Raw genomic sequence first — 25470 nt, forward strand, 5'->3', positions numbered from 1 at the left:
GAATCGCTCCTCCATTTAGCACTTTTCGTCCTTTACTAGCATAAGCTCTATAGTAGAAAAGAGCTTCACAAAATTGAAACAATGCACACCAACCATCTGAATTTGCTGAATTGTGCGATAAACTCTTCAAGCTATTTGTTTACCTCACATACTGTAGGAATAATTATTGGTATCCTCTACCTGTTTTTTATCACACCAGTTCTCAATGAAATTCTTCAGTTTGAGTGAGAACCACACGTGTGTTATGGACATAGTGTCGTCACTATAAGCAACTATTGTGCATTTGTGCATAATTCAATTTCATTTCTTTCAGAGAAATTGTGTGAAAAAATAGATATTGCCGATGCGCAAACCTCAGATAGGAGATGGTTTAGACATAATGAAGGAGTCGAATATGTCTGCACAAATTACCCTGAAAGACGTTTCACGATTACATGTGGGCCAAGCGGTTGGACTGGGACTCAGAACTGCACAGGTGAGAGCATAATTAATACAGTTTAAAGTGGAATTCCAGTGTGTTCGGAATTTTTTTTCCCCAAAGAGCACGATGGAGAAGGAAGTAGTTTGACTTTGCACAGCGTCCCCTACAGCCACAGTGTGCAATTGTTGAGGAGTGCACCCTATGACCAATTCAGTGATAAATGGAGAAACAGATGATATAGATAGTGAATATTTCTCAGCTTTATGTATGTCAACAAGCTACAGGTCTCCACCTACAGCCACTTACAGCTTGTCAGGCTGAGGAATTAAGGGGATAATTAAGGCTCGTCCCACATTGTGGAACTCCTCCTTTTTCAATTTATTTATTTATTTTCCAGCAATAACATGTGACCGGAGTGATGTCAAGAATGCTGAAATCATCGCAAATGACAAAGACACATACAGCTACAATGACCAAGTCAGTTACAGCTGCAAGGCGGGATTTACAGGACAATTCACACTTACCTGTAAGGGAAGAAGTTGGGAGGGGAATCCACATTGCGAAGGTAAGATAATATAGTGTACAAAAGTTACAGTTTTACAGCATATGTCAGGATTTTCTTAAAAGCCTTTATCTTTGATAAAGCATTACTCACTGAATCGCTCCTCCATTTAGCACTTTTCGTCCTTTACTAGCATAAGCTCTATAGTGGACAAGAGCTTCACAAAATTGAAACAATGCACACCAACCATCTGAATTTGCTGAATTGTGCGATAAACTCTTCAAGCTATTTGTTTGCGTTCCAGACTGTAGGAGTAATTTTTTGTATCCTCTACCTCTTTTTTATCACACAAGTTCTCAATGCAATACTTCAGTTTGAGTGAGAACCACACGTGTGTTATGGACATAGTGTCGTCACTATAAGCAACTATTGTGCATTTGTGGCAAATAATTCATAATTCAATTTCATTTCTTTCAGAGAAATTGTGTGAAAAAATAGATATTGCCGATGCGCAAACCTCAGATTGGAGGGGATGGTTTAGACTTAATGAAGGAGTCGAATATGTCTGCACAAATTACCCTGAAAGACGTTTCACGATTACATGTGGGCCAAGCGGTTGGACTGGGACTCAGAACTGCACAGGTGAGAGCATAATTAATACAGTTTAAAGTGGAATTCCAGTGTGTTCGGAATTTTTTTTTCCCAAAGAGCACGATGGAGAAGGAAGTAGTTTGACTTTGCACAGCGTCCCCTACAGCCACAGGGTGCAATTGTTGAGGAGTGCACCCTATGACCAATTCAGTGATAATTGTTGAAACAGATGATATAGTGAATATTCCTTAGCTTTATGTATGTCAACAAAATGTCTACCTCTACACTCTCAAATTAATCAATTGATCGGCCCAGGAATTATTTTAGTTTTTATTTGTCATCAAAATTACACGTTTTTTGGCAGTAATTTCGCCAATTCTCTGCAAAATGTGTGGCTTTTCCAGAAATCTTTTCTTATCACTCAGAATTTTTAAACATTTGATTCATATAACCTGATATTGTTCAGTCATAGCCTGCATCTTCCTTCATTCCAGGCATCCACCGGTTGGCTTTGCTGTGTCTCGAGTGCTTATGTGAGATGGATGCCACCATTTTCACAGTCGACAACCACTAATGTTAGACATGGTTGTCGACAACATAGTCATGTGTGAACGCACACTTTATGATATCCTGCACTTTTTTTTTAAATTTAAGTGGTAATGGAAAAGTATGCTATAAAAGGGTCAATTATGCAGCATGGACAAAAAATGTGATGTTTTGTTTATTCAACATTGCATTCTGCAACTGTGAAAACTAGAGGGACTGAGATATACTGTGTATTTTGTTAGTTGATTTGATATTGTCAGGGTACTGTGCCAGACCAGATGCAACGCGGACAATAACCTTCACAGTGGATAAAGCAAGCTACCCCCATGGAGATGTTATGTACTATCAGTGCCTCAACTCTGGTTTAAAAACTGCAGGCAACGCAACATGTGTTAATGTTAATAGTCAACCCATAGAATGTAAAGGTAAAGATGAGCGCTAAAGCAGGTAGAGTCTTCTTACATTATAAGATGACATAAATCTGAAATATTTAATATATATGTCCAAATTCCCTCATATTGCAGTACTGGAGTAGTTAGTTTCTCTGTTTTGTTGTCTTTTTTGTCAATTGACATAATTTAAATTTACTTAGATTTAATTATTACTATAGGAAAGTGTATCAAAGTAGTAGCTAGAAGTAGCTAGAAGTCTTAGCTCATCGAGAAAATTATTCATTCATTGTAGAAAATCATTTCACATGTCAACCTTGAGTCCTTTTATGAAGAAAAAAGTTCAAAATTAGAAAACTCTTAATAAAAAAAAATGGAATTTTAAAAAACACCTGAAAATCCGGGAAAAAACATTTTGATCTAATATATATACTATATATAGGGAAAGAATTGTGACAGCCTAAAATTCTAGATTTTCTCCATAAGTCAGTTGAAAAATCTTCACATTGCAAAATTCGGTAAAATCTAGACAATAAAAATACACAAAACATAATTCAAGAAAAACATTAATATATATAAATATTCTTCCAATCTGACGCTAAATCTATTTTTACAAAGTCTTTGGGGAAATGAGATATACTGTGTGTCATATTTTGTATTGTTGCTGCAGGCTCATCCTGTCGTCTGAGCCGTGTCACCAGCTTTGTTTTATTCTCACTGTACTCCGATTTACTGATCACTGTTGTCTGCCCCACAGCTCCCATTCAAGAACAGTGAGGCTTGTTTTGAAAGTTCCAAAGAAGTTCCAGTATGAGAAATCAAGACCAGTCTTCTGTTTTCTTTTCCACTGGTCTTGTCGTCATCCCTCTGAGAGAAAGAAAAACTGCATCTGTCTCATGCTGTGAACTTTGGCATATGGAATAAAAGGACATTGCAAAAGGGTGTTTCCATGATTTATTTTTTCCTTTTTGACTCAAAATATATGACAGATGAGGCAAAAGCAGAAAGGAACAGAGAGAGACAAAGCTGGCTGCTCTTGTCCTCAGGTAAACTGCTGCAATCCTCCAAATAGCATTTGCAACCTTCATAAAAGCTGTTTATCAGTTCTAAAGAAGGAGGACATTTGATCAGTATGCCTACATGGGTGATTGGCCTGTTTAAAGGACCTCTTTGGTGCACAGCAACAGCAGCTGTGCACCAACACTTGCCCTCAGGTGCACATTCAACAATTAAACCCTATTCCGCCAAAATCTGGTCTCTGTCTGCTTCCAAGTGAACCCAGTTCCTAACATCTGTGCCACAGTCCAAACTAAATGGTAAGATGGAAACCCGTCTAATACTTGATTAGACAAGGGAAGAGTGTACATACAACAGCGATCAATAACGTTAAAGCAAAGAGCTTTGGTTATAATTAACATGGTGGTACGGTTTTGGATTATATCATTGACATTGAATTCATACATTCCACATGTCATCCTAGTACAGTACACAATGTTGTCAAGTCATTTTCAGGGAAAGTTGTTTACAGGCAGCTTGATTTGTTGCTAAATGTTGCTAAATGACGTGATGACATAACTGCGCCATTACGTAATATACACACCATGAAAGTACTCATATTGAAGTCCATCTCAGCGAAAAATTTGACATTTTTAAGTTTATCATCACATTTGTATTTGAGAAACTAATAACACAAATAATTATGATCAAAATTGTTTTTTTTTTTTAAATCAACACATAACACACTAAAGAACTGCACATTACACATAACTGAACAATGACATTGTATTTGTTTTCTTATGAAGAACAAAATATTTTTAAAATGTGCTAAACTTGGCAAGTAACCCAGAAATACAATGCCAGCAATGAGCAAAAGTCATTTCAATGCCTCAAAAGAACAAAGATGCAGAGATCAGTTAATAAGGAAATTTTGCAAAAAGAAAGAAAGAAAGAAAAGATAAATGATTTTGCTGGTATTGCTGATGAACCCAAAAGTACAGCTTGGGGCGCCACTGGACGACAAATTACGTTCACAGAGTGGATTTGGTGTCCATCCACCCCTTGTACATGTGGGCCATGTGGCTGTCTTATTGTAGCCTTCTCTGCAGCTGTAGTCTGCAGTCTCATCCAATTTTTTTTGCTGCCAATGTGGGACACCCAGGAACTCCACTCTTTTGTCTCCTGGATTGCTACATATGATCTCTGGAATCGGAAAGAAAATTGTGTAGGTTTGAGTAGAGAGCAACATGTCATTAACTCTCTCACACAAAAAGCTTATGATTAGTCATATTATACCGTTGCATTCAGGTGGGCTCATCCAGGTTCCATCATCTCTGCATGTAAATACATGAGAGGTTTGCAATTTATTAAAAACCCAGTGCCTGTCATCACATGTGACCTTGAGGGTTTCTTCTGGTGAGAAAACACATTTCTGGCAGCAGGTTCATAAACGATTCCACCGATTGTCGTCAGAGTCAGGCTACATTGTATTGCTGCATTTGTCAGAAAATTTAAAATGAAGAGTTGAAATAAGACAAAATACATCAACATCCATCCATCCAGTGCTAGTTTCACTATTCAGTGTGAGTGAAATAATTAATGACGACGTCTATAAATACTTACTTTGACATTCAAGTGTGGGGAGGAATTCTGCTTTGTTGCCTGATTTTATACATCTGGCAGGTCTGTTGTCTGTGCGTTTGTATTTAGAATTACACTCAAAATGTAGGACCTCTTGCTCATCATATAATTGTTTATGACCAATCATGTGACCATTTTCAATCTGAGGTACTTGACATGTTATCCCTGTAAAACACACACACACACACACACACACACACACACACATAATGTCAACATTACAATGTAACAATGAACGAGCAAATACACACTTCCCCCTTTGAACAATTTTCAAAATCTTTGTCATCAATCATATAAGTCCTGGTCACTTTCCCACTAAATATGATTGATTGATGAAATAATGGTAGTTAAATAAGTGTCATGTTCATATTCATGTGCATCTGGAATTTTATCTCAACAGGTCCACACCAGCCTCTTAGGTTGGCTTTCAGTTCACAAAGCAAGTCCAAGTTAAAGTAAAGCTAAATGAAAGCGAGGATGCGTTTTACAGGGACACAATGTTCTCAACACTGCCATGAAAAGCAAAAGGCCATAATGTTATCAAGGATATAATACAAATTGTACAACCATGATCCTTCTAAGCCAAACTATTTGGATTCCACATCTGAAGGGGCTTCAGGATCTCCTTTTGCTACTATTCACATACTATTGATTGCTATTTTATGTACACACTGTATATCTTGGTGTGTGTATTCTGTCTTCTCCTTTCTCGTTTCTAATCCCTCTCTTTTGGCCTATTCCTCCATGTCTTTTTGTTCACAGCATCCTACCGTACCTATGCATTTTGGTGCTTGGCCAGTCCACTGTCCATTCTCATCACAGCGGATCATTGTCGGCCCATCCAGCATCTCAGACCTGGACTTGCAGCTAAATTCGCGCAAGTTGCCATATTTAGAGTCCTCTGGGTTTCCAGTCACACTGACATTGTCGTCCAACGGAATGTTTGGGCAGCTTTTGGCTGGAAGGAGAAGCATGACGACAAAGAACAATTTGAGCGTTCAGCTTTTCTGCACAATACCACAATCAATACAATATAACTGCTCTACTGATGTGTTGTTGATATCTTGCTCAATCTATCCATGAAGTGAAATGTACCTGTGCCTGTGTAAGACCCTGGTTATTACTCATCAGGAGTATCAACAACCCTGATTACAGAAGTTAAATCCTGGGAACCCTCACCAGTCTGTCAGAATAGAAGAAGCCTTTCGGATGAGAGGTGAAATGTCTTCAAGCGTTTACGAGCAAGTCCAGTTGCATAACATGAGATTGGAATTGTTCTACTGGTTTGTTGTTGATCTCTGGTGACCTTGGACCTGTGTTGTTGATGTGAAGCCTAAAATGGCCCAAAACTTAAGACATTTTGTTTTGTAAATCTGCAGTTACCACCAAAGTTCTGATTCATGTTGAACGCTTCATGAATAAAATATTAGAATATCTGAATTAAAATATTAATCAGTTGCTCTTATGTTATTTGATTTCCTCTGTGGCTTGTCATCACGTAAAACAGGTTATTCATATCATGACAATAACTGAATAAGATGTTTTAATTCCAGCTCTTACCATCACAGGTAGGAAGGCGATTATCCCAACCTTCCGACATGCAACGTCTGACAGGGTTGCGACTAACCATGTGGTAACTGAAATGTGACATACAAAATACAGTACATGATGAAATGTCTGATAAAGTGGGGCCAAACTGAAATTTCATTTTATACATGTGAAGTAGAAATCATGGCAATTAACATCAAACAATCATGCAAACGTACGATCATAAATATGCTCATACCCCCCCGTGTTACAGGTGTATTCCACATCTGATCCAAAGACATAATCGTCTCCTTCCTTCAGGTGAAACTCTGCATTATCAGCATCTTCAGGATGACCACACCGTTTTACTGTAAATGATAAGGGTGAGTATGAGTTTTGGCAATCCTGGCCTCAGCAAATGTAATCTAATTTTAGCCATGCGTTGTACTTATGATCTCTGAGGACAACACTACTCTGCTGGGTAGTAATATAGCAGGACCAATTGTATCAAAACGTGTTTTTCATGGCATTATATTAGATTAGATTGGATTAGATTAGATTAGATTAGATTAAACTTTATTGTCAATGAGCAAGTACAGGTACAAGCCAGTGAAATGCATTTTGCATGCAACCAGAAGTGCAAAAGTGTACTATTATATATTAATTAGTGCCCATAATTAAGCATTTATAACATATACATTGACTCATTTAACTGAATACATCAAAACAGCTTTACATGTGGCATTTTTATATGATTACTATAAATACAATATAATGACACATCATTTCAAGACATGCAGGATGATGGCTTACCTACGCATTTACTCCCTGTTGAATTCCATTCACCAGCTTTACAAGTCAGTTTGAAGAAGCCATTGAAGCCAGTGATGCAGTCCACTTTCACTTGTTTACCACTGCTGTAGGTGGACTCCAGCTTAGTTGTATCAAAATTTTCATACAATCATACAGACGACTACTTTTAAACTGGGCAAGCGTACAATCTGAGGACAAATAGTAAACACAATACGTTTTAAAGTTCATATATGACTGTAGATAGACCAAATGTTTTGCATACAGATTATCACTGTCTGCCAACATCAAACGCTTTCCACAATCAACATGAACATTGGAAATTGTGATCATCACCATAAATGTAGAACTCATAGATCACAAAAGAATGTGAGAATGAATGTGTCAGTATGGTCTTACCTTGACTTCTCACAAAAGCCAACGCATGCATCCACAAAAACACAACACAGCTTTGAGTTATCACACACATTGTAGCAGCACGTCTTGCTTCTTCCAGAGTGCAGATGTGACACTTCTTGGGCCAAATGGCTCCAACTCTGACTTTTAAAACGAGAATGATGTCATCACACTTGCAAAGTGATGTCATGTTACAGTAGTGATGCCATCCTTACTTCTGTAATAGAGTCCTCTCACGACAAACAATATCGTCAGTCAGAACTAGCAAAGTTACAATAATGGTGTTACATTTATACATTAGTAAATTATACATTTTAGAACAATATGGACCTGATTCATTTTGATTCAGCCTTTACAAAACACAAATCCTTGTTTACCAGTTCTGCTGTTGGTTTAGTTTTTGTGTGTTTTGTGTTATTTTACATCATGCGACCCCTGTGAAGCTTCTGTCGCCGGAGCACATCCCTGTCACTGTGCCGTAAAACCATTTGATACACCTTTGAAATAATTGTCCCCTCAGTCATTGTGACCTGTCCAGTGCCATGATGCTACCCCTCCCCCCATTACATGTGTGTGATGGGCCTGAGTCATCCCACGATGAGCATTACAGTCCGTGAATTAAATGATGAAATTTCCTCTGCAGTGTTCCTCCTTTTGTATATTTTGAAGATTGAATCATTGTTGTGCAAATAAACTTTGCACTCTGTTGGTACAAACTGTTCCATTTATCCGATTGCTCCATTGGTTTCATGCTCCCTTCTGTGGACTTTACACTTGTATATCAATTACAGTGAAAACATTTGTGTTGCAACACAATCAGCTGTCACACTACTGGATAAACTTAACAAAACAGCTGCTAACAAGCATAACTTGCTTTTTTACACTGTCTTCCAGATTGTTTATCCTCAAGTAGCCAGTTGCATCCATGTTTTAAGATGTTCAGCCTGAGGAAGCACAAAACATGAAACAACATGAGATCGTGTCCATAAAAACTTAGAGAGTGTACTTTTGTTCATACAAATGTCCCTCACTTTCTAAATGTTTTGAAGCATATGTACATAAAATTACACTGATGTATTCTACACGGCTGCAGGCTGTGCAAACAGAGTGTGTAAACACAGGCCAAACACTCCCAACAGTAACACAAAAGTGACAGAACAAAATATGTGCGCGCACGTGCGCAGGTGCGTGTGTGCGTGTTAATGTGTGTCAGGACCTCCTCTGGGTTTGTCTTACCGGGTGCATATCTGTCGGTCAACTGCTTGCGTTTTTCGCAACCTTATACTACAATGTACATTGTAGTATGTATACTGCAATACATACTACAATGCAAACATGACCCCCTTTGATGCCGTTCTTTATGTGCTCCCCTCAAGCTAAATATTTCATGTTGATGTATTTGATTGGTTGATCATTTGTTTCCTCTATGAAGCTTTCCTGGGTGACCGCTCACATCATATATAATTAGATTTATCATGAATGTTCCAAGTCCTTCTTGTAGCAGGTGTGATATCATAATGTATGTATACATATGTATACATAGTGCCTGGACGTATAAGAAATTGACACAGCGGCTGTCATTTAGACATTATTGTGAAGGAAAATTGTGCATCCCAACTAGCTCAACAGCTAACCAAAATAAAAAGGCTCCAAAGAAAATCACAGTTTTGGACTTTGGATGCCAAAATAAACATCTTATGTAAACTTAATACTTGTAAAGGGTCTAAAGGTATACAGCACATGCAATTCTGGAATTCTGTCCAGTGTTGTATTTATGTATGTAAGTATGTAAGAAGTGAGTGCTGGTGAGTTGTTGTGACTCATGTGTTCATACAGCCTTGTGCAATCCACCTGGGCTGTACATATTATGAGCTGAGTGCTGTCTGAGGGCAACAGGAGTAAGACTGTGAGCACACAACCAGCCATCACGATGCGATTGTCTCTAATCCTGCTGTTTCTTCATATATGGGGGAACGTGGATATGTCTTTGTCACAAAACGGTAAGAAGAACACATACGTTTTAATCTATGCAGTACTGCTTGGTATTGTTTGGTACTATATGACTGAGGTATGACGTACGTGTCTCCATGTGTTTTCTCTTTCCGTGTGCTTGTCTGTCAGCCTGTTTGGGCCTTCCGAAGGTCCCCCACGCCAGTGTGTCCGTGCGGTCCAAAAAAAACGAGTACGCACAAGGAGATGTTGTATATTTCACCTGTGAAACGGGCTACATAACTGGCCCTACCATCAAATACGAATGCACAAGCCAAGGCTGGCGAGTGGTCCGTCCAGGACCGTGCTACTGTGAGTGATACCACCTTGTCTCTTTGCCGACACTAACTTGTCTCCATTCAGGTGTAGTAGATGATGTTGTTGATTAATGGTTAATTATTAGTGTTTTCCTTTTTTTTAAGGGGAATAGATTTGTTTTCATTTACATAATTACAGTTGATAGTAAAGGAAAGGTGATGACTTTATGATGTATGTCTTACTTAGCACATGTCTATATGAATATAAACCATTTGGTCGTCAAGGAAATCTCTAGAATAACTAAAATGATTGAAATTGTGCAATTCAGAGTAGATTAGAATAACCTCTGCATTATGATACTGAATGTTATGCTAACAAGTAAATGGTAATCCACACAATCTCCTGCATTTTCCACAACTGAAATCATTCAAAGTAATATTTTTATCTTCAGTGAGGCCATGTGGTCTTCCTGATAACACCCCGAATGGCTATTACCAACTCATCCATGGTGAAGACTTTGTATTCGGAGCGTCTGTCAGATACTTCTGTAATGAAGGGTATGTAGAGCCACACACCTGCTGCACTGAGCAGTTAGCATCACTGACGGCGTGTGAGTTCTATGTGAGCATTACGACAAACCTGCGCTCCTTGCAGGTATTATATGGTGAGCAAACAAGACACCAGGGCATGCTTGCTGAATACCTGGTCCAGTCACGTGCCAGTATGCGAACGTAAGTCCTGTGTGAATGATCACAGAGGGCCATGGCTGAGATTATAGATATTCTAAATGTGAGAGCTGTCAGGTGCTATGAAAGTCTTAGCAGCACTGGATGGACATCAAAGCTGTGAATTTGTACAAAACCTCTTGCAAGTTGAAATTAAAACGTTTGAACTTTAAATGTTATCAGCCTGTATCTGTATCTGTACCTGTCTGACTGTTTATGTTAATTCAGCTTCCAGCTGTGAGCCGCCGCCTACAGATTTAGAGGTGACAGTAAGAGGTTTGCCAGAAAATGATGACGTCATACTAGCTGACCGCTTCCTCACCTTCAGCTGTAACCAGCCTGGGAAAGCTCTGAATGGCAGTGCACAGCTGATATGTGGTAAAGACGGGCAGTGGAGCCGTCCGTTCCCCTCTTGTGAAGGTAAAATGCAAAGGGTAAACTATGATACCAAAATAAGAATGTACAACTCCTTACAAAACAGAATAACAAGGGAGTCCTTCTCTTCTCCATTTGATATTCACATTTTTCAGATATCAATTGTAAAGCTGAGCCGGCAGACGCGCTTCTGAATATAAACGGATTAACGTCAGCAAATGAACTAATGAAGATTGGACATAAACTACAGTTTTCGTGTTATCAAGAATACTTACTGGAAGGATCTGAAGAAGTGGAATGTTTAGAAAGTGGGCAGTGGAATAAACCGTTTCCAACTTGCTTTGGTATGTAAAACAAAGATAATTGCTTGTGTGACTTATATTCTTCCATGCTTCAACATAATGAATGAAAATCACACTTAAACTGAAGTGCCTCACCTTCTGCATGGAAGCAAAGTTAGAAATGAAGAGGATGCCATAAGAATACGACAGAATACATAGAAGACAGGTGGGACACAGATGTTTATTAGGTCAGAGGTCACATTCACACCCACAGAGTGACCCGCTGTGTATTTGAAAGCTTTGAGGACACTTTTTCCACAAATGCATTAGTAATGTTTATTGTGTGCAACAGGAGACAGCCTGACATAAGAAAAAGTGGTTCATAATTATCAGAAACTCTTAAGGAGGAGTTTAATAGAAAATACTACTGACAACAAAACAATCACAAATGTATCAAGGAATGGATTTTCACAATGCAACCCCTCAACTTCATAATATGAATGTATGACATACTGGGACAAGTACATTTTGTGTGGTTACTATTTATCCTCCTGTGACCTCAACTGTTGTATTTTCTGTGTTGAGAGAAATGACTCAACAATTATGTTACTATCCATGTGAAATGCTTTGCTAAGTCAATTCTTTTTAACAAAACAGAAGGATGCCAATCCCCAGTTCAAGTTGGTAAAGGGAAACTACGAAAGGGAGAAAAGTTAACGTTTCAGTGCCAACCTGGACAGTATCTACATGGGAAGGCAGAGATTGAATGTTTAGCAAATGGACAGTTCAGTGATGACATCCCAACATGTGGAGGTAATTTATGTTTACAATTATTCATTTGGAACAATGTCACTAGAATGTCAATGTCACTTAAAGGAAAGTACATGTGAGCTGTTATAGCACAACACAAAGTGATAATTACAACAGAGGCAACAGACCTTGTTATCAATATCAGCTTTTTAATTGGTCCTGCAATTTGGTAGAGAAACTAATCCAGGACTGGCTTCAAATCCAAGGCCTTACTGCTGGGAGGTAACAGTGATCAGAATAAAACTAGAACAAGAAATCACCAAACTAGTGCAATATAGAAAACGTGCAAGAGTGCATGCAGATACCAAGTACAACATAATAAGTACACACAATAAGGGGTACGAAAGTACATACAATCGGGGAACGGTACATGACAGTACAAATACAGTACAAATGACAGTACACATGCAGTACATGACAGTACAAATGCAGTACCGGACAGTACAAATGACTGAATGAATGTACAAATACATGAGGAAGACAAGGGTACAAGTGCAGATGTGCATCTGGCAATATAACTACAGCATACACGTGTGTATATATGATATACAGCAGCATGTACTGCGAAATACTATAAAGTGACAGGGAGGGGGGAGGGGAATCCTGATGATCCCACTGTCCCGACCCGACCCGAGGTAGATTTATTATAAAGTCCAGTGGCCACAGGGAGGAAGGATTTCCTGTGGCGAAAGAAAGAAACAACAGTACTAATAATAATACTTTTTTCATTCAGATATATGTATTGCTTTTGAAGGAATTGACTAAATATGTCAATGCGACGAAATCACTTACAGTTGAAACTGTGTCAAAACCTGGCTTGTCTGCTGTAACCCACAGTGCACTGCAATCTCAAAGGTCACACTTTGCCTTGTTTACCCCACTTGACAAGCTGTTGAAACCACATCAGCTGTGGAGCAACTTGTTTACCTTATGAAGCCATTTGTACTCTTTGAGATGTGCAAAACATTCCCGAGTGACATCAGAGCTCCACCATGTGATCTAAAAGGGTCGGCCCTCCACCAAAACCCCAAACCAGATAAACTCCTCATCATTAAGGCTACAAGTGAACTACTAAAGTATCTTTTGTGGAAGTGCATGCATCTTTCACCGCGGTTTGGGATAATGTATACACTTGCCTAGAGAAACAAATCCTTTCACACAGTATGTTATTTTTAGATTAAATTAATTTGTTACAACATCATTTGTGTACATACTTTTCATTAGACATTTTCTACATGGTGATTATTTGTCCTGAGATGATCATCTCTGTGTACCAACCAACCTGGAGGTATTTGTAAGGGGTGACCATTGCACAATGTTGTAACACACATTATTAATAATATGCATTTTATCAACCTTAACCTTAACCTTAACCTGCCCATTTTCTTTCAGGACCTTTGCCTTGTGGAAAACCGCCACACCTTCAGGACGGAGACACTTTGAACACATTGAAGTTCAAGTACATCCATGGTGACACAGTTGAATACATCTGTCAGCGTTATTATGTCTTGGGTCCTGAGACTCACAAAACCTGCATCAACGGTGAATGGATGGGAGAGATGAAATGCTTCAGTAAGTTACAACCATATTCATGTTAGATATGTGTATGATTTTATTCATAATGAAAATTCATCGTAATGAACAGAGATCCCTGCTGGGTACTTGGTAGCATCCTTTTAGGAGAACTTAGGCCCCTTGCATTGACCACCTAAGCATGGAGGGGAAATACTGATAGTGTCTGCATATTTTTGGTTCCTCTGAGCTCATTCTGGTAGCCATCGTACCCACAGGGAGGCCTGGTCTGTCTTCCAATCACTTCCATTCGCTCAGTACTACAGCGACTCTCTTGGTTGTGGTCTTCATTTCTTCAGTTGTGTTTTTGATAGAAACCATTCATATTTGGAACCCATCCAAAAACACCTCTGGGTCCGCTTGGGCTTAGGTGCGGTCCAGATATCCTGATACTCTTTATCTTCAATAGTTAATTTGATGATGGGTTTAACAACGATGGACATACTTTCTTGTTTTCTGGACGCTGTCTACATAGTGATTGGCTCCATCATCATTTTTTTTGAATAACTAAATACCTTGTTTGCATGGAACATCCAGGTGCAGTTTCCCTCTTAGACCCTTCACAAACTCCCTCTCAAAATAACTTGTAACATGAATGAGAGCAAGCTGAGTCATAAAGATGGTGAAGGTGAAGATGTGTCCCCATTGTATGAATGACATATACATCAGACTGCAGCATGTCCCAAATCTATGCCGCAGTAGTTGTTTATACAATGTGCTTGACTGTCATTAAGTGTTTTTGTCCGTTATCTCTTTCAGAACCCTGCCCTGTGAACTCTGAACTCATGAGGCAAAGTTATATTGAATTCAATCGAAGATATATCGTCATAGAATTTGTACCTCATGGTGATCGTGTTCGGTTCAAGTGCAAGAGCACAAGATCTCACCGCACAGGGGACATGTATCAGAGGTGCATGGACGGCGTGATGGACATGCCCACCTGCATTTAGGAGTTTTATCTAACTGGAAGTGATGAACACAAGGTTGTATGTTAATGAATAACCAGAGTAATGAAGAGTTGGGAAAGTCACGTAGTACAGTTACTATGCAATGCTGTTTTGTCGCCGTGTCATCTGTCCTCCACAGACGGGAGCAAACGCACGTAAATCGTCTTCCCATATTACGCCATGCAAATGATCACATGTAGTACGAATTCATTTATTAATTAATGACAATATATTAACTGTCTAAGTTAAGCTTGACTCATACATAGAAAATGTTGGAAAACTAATCTATTCAGTTCAATGCATACATGGGAAATTGGTACATTTTACGGATATTTAAAATATGACTGATAGAATTACTGCCATTATAAAACACTGCTTTCCTCATCTTAGGTCATTTTCTTTTTATTGTTTCTTCCCCTCCCCCCTTCTGGACTTTATGTATGAAAAGTGCAATGTAAATAAACACATTGTTTGATTACTTCTGAGGTTGATTTATTGGTTGACTGAATTAAATGTTTGTTTAGAATCTATCTGGTATGGTAGATGATGTCATATACTATTTCAATCAGTGATATCCTTTAAACAAGATCACATTGAACATTTCTGACTCTGTTGCTTTGTTTTCACCCATTTTCATGTGCATGAATGAATATTTTTTTGTTAATGTTTTACAGTCTCCATGTTTAAAAATTCCAAAATGTTTTATAACTGCATGCTCATTGTTCTTCAGATGCCATCTTCATTAAAAAGGCAACAAAACACTATGAGTGCATCCCTCTGATGAATGAACTGGTTAGCAGTACCAATTATTGTGTATGATTGTAGTAGCACAAGAAAATCATATTTAAAAAAGAACAAATGTATTTTAATATTTACAAGTACAACGTGGAAATACATCTGCAAAAATCAGAATACTCGACAGTTTTTAAAAGAAGTTCTCTAAAATGAGTTCATGATTAAAATGAAAGCTTTTTTTTTTTTTTAATCATAAAACAATAGACAAAGTGTCAGCCACCATCTGAATGGCCCTTAGTGGGTCTACCACGTCTTTGAGTTTATCCTTCCTCAGAACCCAGTCTGGTGCAAATCTGAAAAACAAGCAGGGCCATCAGTTACCATCGCATTCTAAATCTATGCACATCTCACCATGCACGCACCCACGGGCACACACACACGCACACGCACCTTGGTATTTGGCGAGATTTCCGAGGCGTTGCCTGAACAATAAAGCTCCCGTTGATGGTCGCGTTCATCTTCTGTTTGATGACAGTTCTTTCTGCATTCATCTTGTGTTTGCGAGCAGTGAGGCGGTAAATGATAATAAAAACTATTGATTGCTATTTTATGTACACACTGTATATCTTGGTCTGTGTATTCTGTCTTCTCCTTTCTCGTTTCTAATCCCTCTCTTTTGGCCTATTCCTCCATGTCTTTTTGTTCACAGCATCCTACCGTACCTATGCATTTTGGTGCTTGGCCAGTCCACTGTCCATTCTCATCACAGCGGATGATTTCGGGCCCATCCAGCATCTCAGACCTGGACTTGCAGCTAAATACAAGACTCCTCTGTATCTCCAATCACACTGACATTGTCGTCCAACGGAATGATTGGGCAGCTGTTGGCTGGAAGGAGAAGCATGACGACAAAGAACAATTTGAGCGTTCAGCTTTTCTGCACAATACCACAATCAATACAATATAACTGCTCTACTGGTGTGTTATTGATATCTTGCTCAATCTATCCATGAAGTGAAATGTACCTGTGCCTGTGTAAGACCCTGGTTATTACTCATCAGGAGTATCAACAACCCTGATTACAGAGGAATTAAAATATTAATTCAGTTGCTCTTATGTTGTTTGATCTCCTCTGTGGCACGATGGCTTGTAAGCACGTGAAAACAGGTTATTGATATCATGGCAATAACTGAATAAGATGTTTTAATTCCAGCTCTTACCGTCACAGGTAGGAAGGCGATTATCCCAACCTTGTGACTTGCAACGTCTGACGGGGTTGCGACTAACCATGTGGTAACTGAAATGTGACATACAAAATACAGTACATGATGAAATGTCTGATAAAGTGGGGCCAAACTGAAATTTCATTTCATATATTTGAAGTAGAAGTCACAGTGATTCACATTAAACAATCATGCACATGTACGATCATAAATATGCTCATACCCCCCCGTGTTACAGGTGTATTCCACATCTGATCCAAAGACATAATCGTCTCCAACCTTGAGGTGAAACTCTGCATTATCAACAGGGCCAGGATGACCACAGCGGTGAACTGTAAATGATAAGGGTGAGTATGAGTTCTGGAAATCCTGGCCTCAGCAAATGTAGTCTAACTTTTGCCATGCGTTGTACTTATGATCTCTGAGGACAACACTACTCTGTTGCTTAGTAATATGAAACAGGACCCATTGTATCAAGCTGTGTTTTTCATGGCATAAGTGCCCATAAATAAGCATTAAATTGACTCATTCAACTGAATACATCAAACCAGCTTTGCATTTTAACATGATTACTATTAATCCAATATAATGACACATCATTTCCAGACATTACAGGATGATGGCTTACCTTCACATTTACTCCCTTTTGAATGCCATTCACCAGCTTCACAAGTTAGTTTGAAGAAGCCAGTGAAGCTGGTGGTGCAGCTCACTCTCACTTGTTCATCACTGCTGTAGGTGGGCTCCAGCCCAGTTGTATCAAAATTTTAATCATACAGACGACTACTTTTAAAATCAGCAAGCGTACAATCTGAGGACAAATAATAAACACAATACTTGTTGAAGTTCATATATGACTGTAGATAGACCACATTTTTTGCATACAGGAGATTATCACTGTCTGCTAACATCAAACGCTTTCCACAATCAACATGTAAATGTGATCATCGCCATGAAAGTAGAACTCATAGATCACAAAAGAATGTGAGAATGAATGTGTCAGTATGGTCTTACCTTGACTTCTCACAAAAGCCAACGCATTCATCCACAAAAACACAACACAGCTTTGAGTTATCACACAATGCATTGTCTTGCTTCTTCCAGAGTGCAGATGAATCACTTCTTGGGTCGAATGGCTCTAACTCTGACTTTTAAAATAATAATGATGTCATCACACTTGCAAAGTGATGTCGTTTTACAGCAGTGATGCCATCCTGACTTCTGTAATGGAGTCCTCTCACGACAAACAATATCGTCAGTCAGAACTAGCAAAGTTACGATAATGGTGTAACATTTATACATTATTAAATTATACATTTTAGAACAATATGGACCTGATTCATTTTGATTCAGCCTTTACAAAACACAAATCCTTGTTTGCCAGTTCTAGATCGGTGAAGTAAGAGAGAAATGGTTGCCATCTCTGACAGAACTTGTCAGTGTCACAAGGGTGGATGTGTTGAAGTAACCGGACCAGTAGTTGTGGAGCCTGGGGCAGAGAAAAAACATGTGGCTTAGGTTACCGAGGCTTTGAACATCTATTACATTTGTCCTCTACGTCTGTGAATATTTCGGCCAATCTGGATTTAGAAAAATTGACCCTGTGTACCACCTTGAACTGGATGAGAGCGAGACGAGCACAGGACGTAAATTGCATATCCAATGCCACGATGCTACCCCTCCCCCCATTAAATGTGTGTGATGGGCCTGAGTCATCCCTCGATGATCGAAACAGTCCCATGTTGTGACTTTCAGTGAATTAAATGATGACGGTAATAACTGTTCCATATATCCAATTGCTCCATTGGTTTCATGCTCAGTTCTGTTTTTTCTTTGTTTTAGCAATTACACTGAAAACATTTGCGTTGCAACACATTCAGCTGTCACACTATTGGATAAACTGAACAAAACAGCTGCAAACAAGCATAACTTGCTTAGTTACACTGGCCTCTTGATTGTACATCCTCAAGTAGCCTTTGCTTTGTCAGCACTGGAGCAGCTGAGAGGTCTGCAGCTCGCACAATCATCAGTCAACAGAATTAAATCAAAAGCATAGCATGCCAACTTCAAACTTCCCATTCCAAATGCTTTTCAAATTTACTTTGAAGCACACTCGCTGATCACGGAAGCAATGGCACCGGTGAACATGATCCAGTTGCAGACTGTACTCGTTATCTGACTTAATGCAGATGCCAGTTGTTGATTTTTCAACTCTACTTACAACTTTCCTTGACATTTATCAACAGTGTTTGGGAGACTGAGAGTTGCAATGCAATTAATATGAAGTTAAATTGTGAAATTAAGGCAAACCCTGGGTCAAATTATTGGGTCAAATCACATGCGAACACATCACCATTCAAACGCAACAATCTTAAAGTTGTCTTGTGTGGCCCTCTTACACACCACACACACACACACACATGCATTACAGAGGGGTCAGCGCAGGGCAGTCATTGTACGGAGCCCCAGGAGCAGTTTTGGGGGTTTGGTGCCTTGCTCAAGGACACCTCGGCAGTGCCTGGGAGGCTTTAACGTTGTTTGGGCGTTTAGCTCCACAGCCCTTCTTTGGCAGCTGATTCTACACCTTTGAAAGATAAATATGATATGTACACAGTCAAATTTGTAGTAAAGGAGGCTCTCAAAAGGTTTCTTTTGCTGTTTGACCTTTATTTCACACAAAGCCGTGATGAGAGGAGTCTGTGCTTGCTTTAGGTGTAATAAATATGATTTTGTTTGCTCAATTGATCGTAGCAAATGCTTACCAGAAGGTTAAAAAACAAAACAAATAAACCTTTACAGGAACCACCGCTTAGTCACAGAAGATAAACATGCCAAAGCCTGGCTGGCAAAACTGCAGAAACAATAACATAACAGTAAAATGACAAGAAATACCACCACAAAACTCCTAGCATTTGTTCTAGACATCTGATTTTCTTTTGAAATATCGTTCTTCTCCTTATTCATTTTCAGAATCATACTCGGTCATGCTGTTTTTGATCTGAGTTTGTGGTCACTTCTTCGTTTGATCTCTTCCCTGTTACCCTGTGGGAGTGAATGTGGAGACTGGAACAGGCTTCTGTAAACCGTTGAGCAATCACTGTGCCTGTGAAATCCACAGCTCTGTCTGTGTATAATAGTGTTTCAGTCTGAAGTTTCAAGCGCAATTGGGCGGTTGGCACTTATAAAGGTGCAATGTGTGTGATAACTCAAAGCTGTGTTGTGTTTTTGTGGATGCATGCGTTGGCTTTTGTGAGAAGTCAAGGTAAGACCATACTGACACATTCATTCTCACATTCTTTTGTAATCTGAGTTCTACATTTATTGTGTTGATCACAATTTCCATGTTAATGTTGATGGAATGTGTTTGATGTTGGCAAACTAAATGACAGTGATTATCTTGTGTTTGCAAATATTTAGTCTTATCTACAGTCACACTTTAAAAATGATTGTGTTAGTTATTTGTCCTCAGATTGTACATTTGCCCAGTTTAAAAGTAGTCATCTGTATGATTCAAATTTTGATACAACTGGGCTGGAGCATAAGAGCAACTGAATTAATATTTGAATTCTGATATTCTAATATTTTATTAATGAAGCGTTCAACATGACTCACAACCTTGGTGGTAACTGCAGATTTACTCAACAAAATGTCTAAAGTTTTACGCCATTTTAGGCTTCACATCAACAACACAGGTCCAAGGTCACCAGAGATCAACAACAGACCAGCAGAGCAATTCCAATAAAATTTCATGTTATGCAATTGGACTTGCTAATAAACTCTTTAAGACATTTCACCTCTCATCTGAAAGGCTTCTTCCGTTCTGACAGACTGGTGAGGGTTCCCAGGATTTAACCTCTGTAATCAGGGTTGTTGATACTCCTGATGAGTAATTACCAGGGTGGTTGATGCTCCTGATGAGTAATAACCAGGGTCGTTGATGTTTCTGATCAGTAATAATCAGGGTTGTTGATACTCCTGATTAGTCCTCCTGGTTGTTGTTATGATCTTCGTTAGAGTGATTGGAGTCCCCTGTGGCCAGGTGTGGATAATGACGACAGTCATTGGGGTTCTCCTTTCTGCTGTAATTATGTTCATTAGGGAGGGGTGGGGGTGAAATAACTGCATTGTTCAGCTTTGTACAATTATGCCATTACACTGAATTTATGTATTGTAAGGCAGAGAAGACCAGGACCCAAAGTTGGACCCTGGTCAGAACAAAATCCTTATTTAACTGCCATCATTTATTAAGTGGAAAGTGATCAGGACTCATATGATTGATGACAAAGATTTTGATAAATGCTCACGTGTGCGTGCGTGCGTGCGTGCGTGCGTGCGTGCGTGCGTGCGTGCGTGCGTGCGTGCGTGCGTGCGTGCGTGCGTGCGTGCGTGCGTGCGTGTGTCTTTCAGAGATAAAATGTCAAGTACCTGGAATTGAAAATGGTCACATGATTGGTCATAAACAAATATATGATGAGCAAGAGGTCCTACATTTTGACTGTAATTCTAAATACAAACGCACAGACAACAACCCTGCCAGATGTATAAAAACAGGCGACAAAGCAGAATTCATCCCCACACCTGAATGTCAACGTAAATATTTATAGACGTCGTCATTAATTATTTCACTCACACTGAATAGTGAAACTAGCACTGGATGGATGGATATTGATGTATTTTGTCTTATTTTCACTCTTCATTTTAAATTTTCTGACAAATGCAGCAATACAATGTAGCCTGACTCTGACAACAATCGGTGGAATCGTTTATGAACCTGCTGCCAGAAATGTGTTTTTACCAGAAGAAACCCTCAAGGTCACATGTGATGACAGGCACTGGGTTTTTAATAAATTGCAAACCTCTCATGTATTTACATGCAGAGATGATGGAACCTGGATGAGGCCACCTGTATGCAACGGTATGATATAACTAATCATAAGCTTTTTGTGCCAGAGAGTTATTGACATGTTGCTCTCTACTCAAACCTACACAATTCTCTTTACGATTCCAGAGATCATATGTAGCAATCCAGGAGAGCAAGGACTGAACTACTGGTACGTCCGGCATTGGCAGCAAAAAAAATTGGATGACACTAAGGATTACAGCTGCAGAGAAGGCTACAAAAAGACAGCCGCACGGGCCACATGTACAAGGGGTGGATGGTCACCAAATCCACTCTGTGAAGGTAGTGTGACATTCAGGTTGTATTTCTGATATAACAGTTTTATGGAGTTACTTTTGTGCTTGGAAAGTTGGTGAGCAGCACCACATTTAAACATTTTAAAGCTACAGGTCTCCACCTACAGCCACTTACAGTTTATCACACTAAGGAATTAAGGGGAAAATTAAGGTTAGTCCCAAATTGTGGAACTCCTCCTTTTTCAATTGATTTATTTTCCAGCAATAACATGTGACCGGAGTGATGTCAAGAATGCTGAAATCACCGCAAATGACAAGGACACATACAGCTACAATGACCAAGTCCGTTACAGCTGCAAGGCGGGATTTACAGGGCAATTCACACTTACCTGTAAGGGAAGAGGTTGGGAGGGGAATCCACATTGCGAAGGTAAGATAATATAGTGTACAATAGTTACAGTTTTACAGCCTATGTCAGGATTTTCTTAAAAGCCTTTATCTTTGATAAAGCATAACTCACTGAATTGCTCCTCCATTTAGCACTTTTCGTCCTTTACTAGCATAAGCTCTATAGTGGACAAGAGCTTCACAAAATTGAAACAATGCACACCAACAATATGAATTTGCTGAATTGTGCGATAAACTCTTCCAGCTATTTGTTTACCTTCCATTCCGTACTGTAAGATGATTATTGGTATCCTCTACTTCTTTTTTTTCACACCAGTTAACTATTTCACTCACACTGAATAGTGAAACTAGCACTGGATGGATGGATATTGATGTATTTTGTCTTATTTTCACTCTTCATTTTAAATTTTCTGACAAATGCAGCAATACAATGTAGCCTGACTCTGACGACAATCGGTGGAATCGTTTATGAACCTGCTGCCAGAAATGTGTTTTTACCAGAAGAAACCCTCAAGGTCACATGTGATGACAGGCACTGGGTTTTTAATAAATTGCAAACCTCTCATGTATTTACATGCAGAGATGATGGAACCTGGATGAGGCCACCTGTATGCAACGGTATGATATAACTAATCATAAGCTTTTTGTGCCAGAGAGTTAAAGACATTGTTGCTCTCTACTCAAACCTACACAATTCTCTTTCCGATTCCAGAGATCATATGTAGCAATCCAGGAGAGCAAGGACTGAACTACTGGTACGTCCGGCATTGGCAGCAAAAAAAATTGGATGACACTAAGGATTACAGCTGCAGAGAAGGCTACAAAAAGACAGCCGCACGGGCCACATGTACAAGGGGTGGATGGTCACCAAATCCACTCTGTGAAGGTAGTGTGACATTCAGGTTGTATTTCTGATATAACAGTTTTATGGAGTTACTTTTGTGCTTGGAAAGTTGGTGAGCAGCACCACATTTAAACATTTTAAAGCTACAGGTCTCCACCTACAGCCACTTACAGTTTATCACACTAAGGAATTAAGGGGGAAATTAAGGTTAGTCCCAAATTGTGGAACTCCTCCTTTTTCAATTTATTTATTTATTTTCCAGCAATAACATGTGACCGGAGTGATGTCAAGAATGCTGAAATCACCGCAAATGACAAGGACACATACAGCTACAATGACCAAGTCCGTTACAGCTGCAAGGCAGGATTTACAGGACAATTCACACTTACCTGTAAGGGAAGAGGTTGGGAGGGGAATCCACATTGCGAAGGTAAGATAATATAGTGTACAATAGTTACAGTTTTACAGCCTATGTCAGGATTTTCTTAAAAGCCTTTATCTTTGATAAAGCATAACTCACTGAATTGCTCCTCCATTTAGCACTTTTCGTCCTTTACTAGCATAAGCTCTATAGTGGACAAGAGCTTCACAAAATTGAAACAATGCACACCAACCATCTGAATTTGCTGAATTGTGCGATAAACTCTTCCAGCTATTTGTTTACCTTCCATTCCGTACTGTAAGATGATTATTGGTATCCTCTACCTCTTTTTTTTCACACCAGTTAATTATTTCACTCACACTGAATAGTGAAACTAGCACTGGATGGATGGATATTGATGTATTTTGTCTTATTTTCACTCTTCATTTTAAATTTTCTGACAAATGCAGCAATACAATGTAGCCTGACTCTGACGACAATCGGTGGAATCGTTTATGAACCTGCTGCCAGAAATGTGTTTTTACCAGAAGAAACCCTCAAGGTCACATGTGATGACAGGCACTGGGTTTTTAATAAATTGCAAACCTCTCATGTATTTACATGCAGAGATGATGGAACCTGGATGAGGCCACCTGTATGCAACGGTATGATATAACTAATCATAAGCTTTTTGTGCCAGAGAGTTAAAGACATTGTTGCTCTCTACTCAAACCTACACAATTCTCTTTCCGATTCCAGAGATCATATGTAGCAATCCAGGAGAGCAAGGACTGAACTACTGGTACGTCCGGCATTGGCAGCAAAAAAAATTGGATGACACTAAGGATTACAGCTGCAGAGAAGGCTACAAAAAGACAGCCGCACGGGCCACATGTACAAGGGGTGGATGGTCACCAAATCCACTCTGTGAAGGTAGTGTGACATTCAGGTTGTATTTCTGATATAACAGTTTTATGGAGTTACTTTTGTGCTTGGAAAGTTGGTGAGCAGCACCACATTTAAACATTTTAAAGCTACAGGTCTCCACCTACAGCCACTTACAGTTTATCACACTAAGGAATTAAGGGGAAAATTAAGGTTAGTCCCAAATTGTGGAACTCCTCCTTTTTCAATTGATTTATTTATTTTCCAGCAATAACATGTGACCGGAGTGATGTCAAGAATGCTGAAATCACCGCAAATGACAAGGACACATACAGCTACAATGACCAAGTCCGTTACAGCTGCAAGGCGGGATTTACAGGACAATTCACACTTACCTGTAAGGGAAGAGGTTGGGAGGGGAATCCACGTTGCGAAGGTAAGATAATATAGTGTACAAAAGTTACAGTTTTACAGCCTATGTCAGGATTTTCTTAAAAGCCTTTATCTTTCATAAAGCATGACTCACTGAATCGCTCCTCCATTTAGCACTTTACGTCCTTTACTAGCATAAGCTCTATAGTGGACAAGAGCTTCACAAAATTGAAACAATGCACACCAACCATCTGAATTTGCTGAATTGTGCGATAAACTCTTCAAGCTATTTGTTTACCTCACATACTGTAGGAATAATTATTGGTATCCTCTACCTCTTTTTTATCACACCAGTTCTCAATGAAATTCTTCAGTTTGAGTGAGAACCACACGTGTGTTATGGACATAGTGTCGTCACTATAAGCAACTATTGTGCATTTGTGCATAATTCAATTTCATTTCTTTCAGAGAAATTGTGTGGAAAAATAGATATTGCCGAATCGCAAACCTCAGATAGGAGGAGATGGTTTAGACATAATGAAGGAGTCCAATATTACTGCACAAATTACCCTGAAAGACGTTTCACGATTACATGTGGGCCAAGCGGTTGGACTGGGACTCAGAGCTGCACAGGTGAGAGCATGATTAATACACTTTAAAGTGGAATTTTTTTCCCAAAGAGCACCATGGAGAAGGAAGTAGTTGGAAAATGTTCTTCTTCACCCTTTCC

General features: G+C 39.2%; 3 protein-coding genes and 4 long non-coding RNA genes across 15 annotated transcripts in view; 2 read left to right on the forward strand and 5 right to left on the reverse strand.

The window, feature by feature from the left end:
* LOC143003667 (complement factor H-like) overlaps positions 1-25470 on the forward strand; it is a 58552-nt gene that overhangs the window by 6289 nt on the left and 26793 nt on the right. For 2 of the 4 annotated variants that reach the window (XM_076154444.1, XM_076154445.1), the window contains exons 15-25: positions 314-475; positions 819-986; positions 1401-1565; positions 22133-22300; positions 22702-22896; positions 22991-23164; positions 23385-23552; positions 23954-24148; positions 24243-24416; positions 24637-24804; positions 25209-25373. In XM_076154444.1, coding sequence (XP_076010559.1) covers positions 314-475; positions 819-986; positions 1401-1565; positions 22133-22300; positions 22702-22896; positions 22991-23164; positions 23385-23552; positions 23954-24148; positions 24243-24416; positions 24637-24804; positions 25209-25373 — 1902 coding nt within the window. The remainder of the gene's footprint in view (positions 1-313; positions 476-818; positions 987-1400; positions 1566-22132; positions 22301-22701; positions 22897-22990; positions 23165-23384; positions 23553-23953; positions 24149-24242; positions 24417-24636; positions 24805-25208; positions 25374-25470) is intronic. The other 2 variants (XM_076154446.1, XM_076154447.1) reach the window with 2 other exon arrangements.
* Positions 200-25310, reverse strand: LOC143003671 (uncharacterized). Its single transcript, XR_012963887.1, has 2 exons — positions 25249-25310; positions 200-353 (listed from the first exon to the last, which is right to left on the reverse strand). It is a non-coding gene; the product is annotated as an uncharacterized LOC143003671 (long non-coding RNA).
* LOC143003669 (uncharacterized) lies at positions 4422-8429 on the reverse strand. Of its 3 annotated transcripts, none has more exons than XR_012963885.1 (3): positions 7823-7915; positions 4742-4938; positions 4422-4648 (listed from the first exon to the last, which is right to left on the reverse strand). It is a non-coding gene; the product is annotated as an uncharacterized LOC143003669 (long non-coding RNA). The 3 variants fall into 3 exon arrangements; XR_012963884.1 differs by lacking the exon at positions 4422-4648 and adding an exon at positions 8197-8211 and having other exon boundaries at positions 4769-4938; positions 7823-7963; XR_012963883.1 differs by lacking the exon at positions 4422-4648 and having other exon boundaries at positions 4769-4938; positions 7823-8429.
* Positions 5126-6033, reverse strand: LOC143003675 (uncharacterized). Its single transcript, XR_012963894.1, has 2 exons — positions 5862-6033; positions 5126-5251 (listed from the first exon to the last, which is right to left on the reverse strand). It is a non-coding gene; the product is annotated as an uncharacterized LOC143003675 (long non-coding RNA).
* Positions 6166-7565, reverse strand: LOC143003610 (complement factor H-like; the record flags this gene model as incomplete). The annotated part of the gene is made up of 4 exons (XM_076154381.1): positions 6166-6269; positions 6647-6723; positions 6876-6981; positions 7427-7565. Coding segments are annotated over 4 exons (330 nt in total), but the record flags the coding sequence as incomplete, so codon positions are not given.
* Positions 9622-15540, forward strand: LOC143003668 (E-selectin-like). Of its 2 annotated transcripts, none has more exons than XM_076154449.1 (9): positions 9622-9819; positions 9941-10120; positions 10518-10623; positions 10721-10797; positions 11020-11211; positions 11322-11510; positions 12105-12260; positions 13482-13545; positions 13650-13824. In XM_076154449.1, the coding sequence occupies exons 1-9, from the start codon at positions 9750-9752 to the stop codon at positions 13729-13731; spliced, it is 1116 nt and encodes a 371-aa protein (XP_076010564.1). In that variant the 5' UTR covers positions 9622-9749; the 3' UTR covers positions 13732-13824. The 2 variants fall into 2 exon arrangements, with proteins under 2 accessions (XP_076010564.1, XP_076010563.1); XM_076154448.1 differs by lacking the exon at positions 13482-13545 and adding an exon at positions 14589-15540 and having other exon boundaries at positions 9626-9819; positions 13650-13829.
* Positions 15699-20914, reverse strand: LOC143003672 (uncharacterized). 3 transcript variants are annotated; one of them, XR_012963889.1, is made up of 5 exons: positions 20529-20914; positions 17749-18223; positions 17363-17545; positions 16958-17066; positions 15699-16808 (listed from the first exon to the last, which is right to left on the reverse strand). It is a non-coding gene; the product is annotated as an uncharacterized LOC143003672 (long non-coding RNA). The 3 variants fall into 3 exon arrangements; XR_012963890.1 differs by having other exon boundaries at positions 15699-15864; positions 15962-16808; positions 17363-18223; XR_012963888.1 differs by having other exon boundaries at positions 17363-18223.

The sequence above is a fragment of the Genypterus blacodes genome, unplaced genomic scaffold (assembly GCF_046128005.1).
Source record: "Genypterus blacodes isolate CSIRO-AG114 ecotype Tasmania unplaced genomic scaffold, CSIRO-AGI_Gbla_v1 ptg000062l_1, whole genome shotgun sequence".
In the NCBI taxonomy this organism is placed as follows: Eukaryota; Metazoa; Chordata; class Actinopteri; order Ophidiiformes; family Ophidiidae; genus Genypterus; species Genypterus blacodes.